Source organism: Geotrypetes seraphini, chromosome 12 (genome assembly GCF_902459505.1).
Source record: "Geotrypetes seraphini chromosome 12, aGeoSer1.1, whole genome shotgun sequence".
Taxonomy (NCBI): Eukaryota; Metazoa; Chordata; class Amphibia; order Gymnophiona; family Dermophiidae; genus Geotrypetes; species Geotrypetes seraphini.
In genome coordinates this window covers 102,218,824-102,225,821 of record NC_047095.1, presented here as the reverse complement: position 1 = coordinate 102,225,821, position 6,998 = coordinate 102,218,824, and the positions used below count along the sequence as shown (strand labels likewise).

Sequence of the window (6,998 nt, the reverse complement as noted above, 5' to 3'; positions counted from 1 at the left end):
CAGATGATAAAGGAGATGAAACTCCTCTCATATGAGGAAAGACTAAAAGAGATTAGGGCTCTTCAGCTTTGGAAAATAGGTGGCAGAGATATGATTAAAGTCTACAAAATCCTGAGTGGTATAAAATGGGTACAATCTAATCTAATCTAAACCTTAAGTTTATATACCGCATCATCTCCATGAGAATGGAGCTCGACACGTGGATTGAATTTTCACTTTTTTTTACTGCATCAAGATTTACAAAATCTAGGGGGGACACTCAAAAAAGTTACAAAGTAATACTTTTAACACCAATAGGAGGAAATATTTGTTTCACTCAGATAATAGTTAAACTCTGGAATGCATTGCCAGAGGATGTAGTAAGAGCAGTTCATGAAACTAGTTTTAAAAAAGGTTTAGACAAGGTAGTGGAGGAAAAGTCCATACTCCTGCTATTGAGACAGACATGGTGGAAGTTATTGCTTGCTCTGGATCGGTAGCATGGAATTCTGCTACTATTTGGGTTTTTGCCATGTACTTGTGTCTTGAATTGATCTCCATGAACATGGGATACCGGGCTAGATGGACCATTGATCTGACCCAGTAAGGCTATTCTTATGTTCTTAATGTCTAATATAAGGTATTAAATGCCATTTAACATGTAAGCTCATTGGATGGCTTTAAAATTAGATTGATCCTTGCAAAGAAGAAAAGCACTAAAAATAATTGGTGAAGACTAAGAGATGAACAAAGAAGTTGAAAGTCTACTGTTGTAAGAATTTCTTATAGTAGTCAAATATCTTGCAAATCCAATTGAATACAATATGACTCAGCATTTAGGCATGTTTCTGGCATGTCAATTTGTAGGTTTTAAAAATCAACGCATGTTTTTTGCCATCATGATGGCCCTATGCATTTAAACTAAAAAATATAAGGTAGAGAGTGCCTCAATATTACCATTTTCAGAATAATTTCCCAGTCTATCCTTGTTCAGCCCTCTTGAGATCACTGAATGTACAGCTAGCACATCTTCCCCACAACTATTAGATTGCTAGATAATCTATGGTACTTCAGAAAGTCAGTGAAAACTTTCCTCTTCACAAATCCATCTCCTTAATGTCCATGTTTCGGACAACAAACCTTCCTCAGGGGTCCGTGGTAGATAAGGTTTTGCAACAAACAGCATTAAAGGAAAAAACAAGTGTAGTGCTGGATTGCAATGTTTTTTACAATCCTGCACTACACTCGTTCGGGCACTTGTTTTTTCCTTAAATGCTGTTTGTTGCAAAACCTTATCTACCACGGACCCCTGAGGAAGGTTTGTTGTCTGAAACACGGACCGTGTCGGGTCCCTCGGTTGGTAATAAGGTTGTATATACCATTAGAGTTTGAAATAAACAGTGCCTGCATCTTGTACATAGTCTGCAGTTGTATTTGGTTTTTGCTTTTCGCTTGGTTTTGCTGCAGTTCCTGTTGGATTTTTCTCTTGTTTGTACTAAATCTATACTATGCCATGTAATATCTTCTACGAATGCCGTAAATTCTTCTAAGCTATGATAATGTTATTCTTGCTTTCTTTCCCACTCAAAGAAGTTTAAGTCAATTTATTTTATTATGTATTTCCTGTTGTTTCTGTTAGGCCTCAACAGAATAATGTGACATTTGGGGATAAAGATGCATCCCAGAATTCCAGAACTAGAGGCCAGAATAGCAAATATTTCTACTGCTACCATATACTTTCCCCTGGTGCTCAGGTATGTTGGGATGAAAGAAACCCAGACACTGCAGAACATCAGCATGCTGAAGGTGATATGTTTGGCCTCATTAAAACTACCAGGTAGATTTCTTGCTAGAAAAGCTACAATAAAACTTATACCAGCCAAAAATCCCAGGTAGCCCAGAACACAGTAAAATGCAATTGCTGACCCTTCATTGCATTCAATTAATATTATTCCAATTTCTGAATGAATGTTTTGATGTGGGAATGGAATAGTGGTACCCAACCAGACAAGGCACAGGAGAACTTGAAGAAGGGAACAGGAAAAGACTATAGAGTATGAGACCCTGGAACCCATCCATTTCCGGAACTTGCTTCCAGGCTTGGTGGCCTGGAATGCCATGACTACAGTGATTGTTTTTGCCAGGACAGCGGATAGAGAGATGGAGAAGATTATTCCAAAGACAATCTGTCGGAGAACACAAGTCACTTCATCAGGATGGCCTATGAATATCAATGAGCTGAGGAAGCAGAACATGAGAGAGACTAAGAGAATGTAGGTTAGGTTCCGGTTGTTGGATCTCACAATGGGAGTGTCTTGGTACTTTATGAAGATTCCTAGAATGATAGCAGTGATGAGAAAGAAGAAAATGCTGATAAGTGTCAAAATGATTCCCAAAGGTTCTTCATGGGATAAGAAGCTTATCATTTTTGGGACACAGACATCTCTTTTTTCATTGGGCCATTGGTCCTCTGGGCATTTCATACAGTTGTCCATATCTAAGAAAAAATAATATTTTATTATCATTAAAAAATTGATATCAGTGTAGGAGAATAACTAAATATTGCTTTTTTAAAATTTAAAGATATTGTTTTCTCTGACATGTAGGTTATGCTAGAATAGGGATGAGCTTCATTTAAAAAAAAAATAAATCTGTTCTTGAATTGAAAATTAATACTACATACAATTAATATCATAGACGGCACTTACAATTGATCAAAGAATACTACAAAATTTCCCCCTCCCTCCCTCCCTAATTTGAGAACAAAAGCAAAGTGCTTTAAATTATGCATACAATTAATATCATAAAACAGTACTTGGATTCGATCAATGAATACAACAAAATATATTATCACTTCCCTCCCTCCCACCCTCCCTGAGTGTGCAAATCAAATAGGCAGGCATAATGTAACTAATACAGGCATAATCTAATCAGAGTTAACAAAATTCATCAATGGATCCCATGTTAATTTAAATAGTTTATTATGACAATATTTCTGAATTCATTTTTTCATATTTATAACATAAAGGGGGAAGATTTAATGGAGACACCAGGAAATACTTCTTCACTGAAAGGGTAATTGATGGAATGGTCTACTACTTCAGGTGGTCAAGGCCAGTTGCGTGCTTGAATTCAATAGACGATGGGACAAACAAGTGGGGTTGCTACAGTGTTATGTCTATAAGATGGATTCTCTTGAGTGGGCAGACTTGTTAAGGGAGGTCAGACTTACTGAGGGAGGGTTCTTGAGTGGGCATACTTGTTGAGCCGCCGGCCCTTTTCTGCCATCATACTTTATGTTTCTATGAGGGAGCCCAAGCCCTCCTGCCCTGCAGAAACCCCACCCCTGACTCGATCAGGGCAGGAGGGATCCCAGGCCTTACTGCTCTCGGCTCACCCCCCGAACCCCTGATTGGCCCCCCCACCCGCCGACCTAGTGACCCACATCACTGACCCTTCGACACCACCCCAACCCTTGACAACCCCGTACCTGAAAAAAAGTTGGCTGGACAGACGGGTCCCAAGCCCGTCCATCTGGCAGGCCCGCTATCCGTTGAACGGTGGGCCTTAGGGCCTGATTGGCCCAGGTGCCTCAAACGCCTTCCAAAGGTGGTGCCTGAGGCACCTGGGCCAACTGGGTAACCTTAGGCCCCTCCTGGATGCTAGACCTGTAAGTGGGGGTAATGGTATGGTACAGAGTGGAAGAGAAAGTGACCAAGACCATTAAGGGGATGGGAAGGGAAGAAGATATTCTTAGCCAGTGAAGAGAAGAAGAGAGAGATACCAAACCAAGAGAGCCAAAGAGGGGACTCAGGGTGCAAGTGAGAGAGGGGCAAGATTTAGAGGGAGATAGAACTGCAGTTGGAGTGAGAGAAGGAACTCAGGATGTTGGAATCTGAGAAAGGAAAAGGCAGGAAGGATTTTCAGGACAGCAAAATCTAAACAAAAACACTACCAATAAACTTTGCAGAATTTTGAAATATTGTATGCAGAATTTTCATACATTTTAAACAGAATTCTGCCAGGACTATCTATGGAAGTGGGCTCAAGTAGGGATAGGAAATAGAACTTGATATACCACCTTTCTGTAGTTAAAATCAAAGTGGTATACATATTATATACACATACAGTATGTATTATGGTCCTGGGACAATGAGGAGTTAAGTGACTTGCCTAGAGTCACAAGGGGCTGTAGTAGGAATTCAACCCAGTTCCATAGGTTCTCATGCTGCTGCACTATATACTAGGATTCTCCTCCCCTTTGTACTTCTGAATTTGACCAATAAAGGATGGACATTCCTATTAACTGACCTTTTAGAAGATAAAAGCCCCATTCTATAAACAGCAACTGTAACATAAGCATTAAGATACACTTAGGACTTAGGAGCCTGTAGGTGTACTAACCTTAGGTGACCCAAGTGGTGTACCTCGGGGGGGCGGGAGGGTGGTCCGCCCCGGGTGCACGCTCCAAGAGGGTGCACAGCCGGCTGGGTCCAGAACCTTCCGCTCTGCTCTAAATGGCACCTCAGCGCGGCTGCCATACTTATTCCAGAGCAGAGTCGGCAGCTGCGCTGAAGTGCAGGAAGGTCCCGCGATGACTGCGTCTACCGCCTCTGCTCTGGAAGAGGTAAGTGACGTTGGAGGGGGGTGGACCGGCAGCTGCAGTCATCGTGGGACCTTGCCACAACTCCCTGCGTCATCACTTAACTTTTCCAGAGCAGAAGCAGTCATGTTAGTCCTTTTTATACCAAGTTGCATTGGTTGCCTTTTGGGGCCAGAGTGCTTTTTAAGTTTGGATGCATTTGTTATAAGGTGTTTTTTGGATTATCTCCTTCATATTTGTCCCACTATCTGAAAATTTCTTACTCAACAAATGGAACTAGAAATTCTGGAAAGTTCATCTTCCCTACTCCAAAACCCTGTCATTTTAAGACCTTTTTAGACAGGACTTCGGAGTATCAAGCTGGGAAGATAAACTCCTGGCTAAGTCCGATGATTGTTCAATCTAATTCTTACTTTACATTTAGGAAATCATTAATTAGGAAATTATTTGACAAATAAGAATATTAATTTTGATATATTTAAATGAGGTCTTATGTTTCTATTCATATTGTCATAGTATTTTTAATTTTTTTATAATTTTTAATATTGTACTTGAATGTTTTTAAACAATTGTATTATTTTTATTATATAATTCTAGATTGTACGTAGATAGTGTGTTCTATGAAACTGTACCATGTGCTGAAATGTCTCAGTATTTTCCTGTTGTGAACCGCCTAGAACTACTGGTTCGGTGGTATACAAGAAAATAAATTATTATTATTATTATTATCGTGGGACCTTGCTGATTTGGTGGAAAGAAAAAGGAGCATAGCAGGGTGGTGGAAGGAGAGAAAGGGGTTAGGGTGGTATGGAAGCATGGTGAAGGGTGAGAAAGGGGGTCAGAGTGATATGGAAGGGTGAAAAAGGGGGTCAAGGAGGTGAAGGGAGAGAAAGGGGGTCAGGGTGGTATGGAAGGGTGTGGAGGGTGAGAAAGGGGATCAGAGTGGTATGGAAGGGTGGTGGAGGGAGAGAAAGGGACAGATGCTGATGGAATTGGTGTGCAGGGAAAGGGAAAAGAGACATAAGGGGGAGGGATACTGCATGGAATTGGGTTGGAGGGAAAGAAAGGGGGCAGATGCTGATGGAAGTGGGGGGAAGGGAGAGGAGAGAGTGAAATGCCAGATCATGGGGGTGTGGGAGAGGGAAGATGAGAAGAGAGAGAAGCCAGATTATTGGAGGAGGGAAGGGAAGAAGATGGATGCCAGACCAATGGGGGTGAAGGGAGAAATGGAAGGGGGAGGCATAAAGTTTCTGGAAGGGGAATAGGAGGGAGATGCCATAAAGAAGGGGCAGAGAGAGGGTAAACAGTGGATGAAAGGAAGAGAGTGACAAGAAGATGAGGAAAGCAGAAACGACAAGGTAGAAAATTTTTTTATTTATTTATTTTTTTGCTTTAGGGGAGATGCAGCGCTGTTTCTGTGGTGTTGCATTGTATGCAGAGTCCAGCTTCTTGGTGCTTCAGTTTAACCTTTGTCTATGTATTTCTATTTTATCTCCCCTTTTACAAAACTGTAGAGCGTTTTTTAGCATTGGCCGTGGTTGTAATAGTTCTGATACTCAGAATTCTATAAGCATCTGAGCTGTTACCACTGAGGCTAAAACCACACTACAGTTTTATAAAAGGGGGAGGGGTTAGTTTGTGATGACATATTCCATACTAGGCGAAAGTGTTTTCTGTGTTCTGTGTGTTCGAAAAGACATGATTTTCTGTTAGGATTGACTGTGTAGGATTGATCTGTACTAGCCTGGCTTGTTTAGTTTTACAATGGATGCATTCATTGATGTACTGCTCACTGAAGTATGTAAGATGCTGCCTTTTCCTAGGTACATTCTTGTGTGATGTGGATTGTTACTAAAAATCATGTTTTTCATACAGGGGGGGGGTGTCAAAAAATCATGGCCCCTGGTGTCATATATGCTAGGTATGCCACTGGGTTACCCTATTCTAGGTTTTTTTTGGTCTAATATCAGTTCCAAATTTAGGCACCTAAGTCCAAAACAGAAGCCTGCATTACAAACACACCCACAATCCACTCCCTGGTAGGTGCCTTGGAATAGGTGCTTGAAAATGGTACTAATTGCTTATTATTGGCACCAATTAGCTTTTTAAATAATTAAGTCAGGTGCCTAGATCAGCTAGGTGGCTTTTATAGAACCTGGGCCCAAATGTTGGACTGAATGGTCTTTTTTCAGTATATGTTTTATTTGTTTCTTCTAAATCTCAAAGAGCAGACATGATTCTGAATAACCTGCTAGCATGAACCTCATGTGCTACACATCACTCACCAGTTTCATTGGAGATTTCTCCACTTGGACAGGGAATACAGTCATAGCAGCAGACAGGCTTTCCTTCCTTAGTTAATTTCCTGTAGCCAGGAGCACAGCTCTGACTGCATCTGGATTCTGGAGGTATCTGA

The 6,998-nt window shown here is 41.0% G+C and overlaps 1 protein-coding gene across 1 annotated transcript in view; it reads right to left on the bottom strand.

The window, feature by feature from the left end:
- Positions 1-1,572: 1,572 nt before the first annotated feature.
- Positions 1,573-6,998, bottom strand: part of LOC117346193 (vomeronasal type-2 receptor 26-like) — a 57,892-nt gene continuing 52,466 nt past the window's right edge. The window contains exons 5-6 of the mRNA XM_033915596.1: positions 6,868-6,994; positions 1,573-2,476 (exon numbers count right to left, since the gene is read on the bottom strand). Of these exons, the coding sequence (XP_033771487.1) occupies positions 1,584-2,476; positions 6,868-6,994 (1,020 nt within the window). The 3' untranslated portion in view covers positions 1,573-1,583. The remainder of the gene's footprint in view (positions 2,477-6,867; positions 6,995-6,998) is intronic.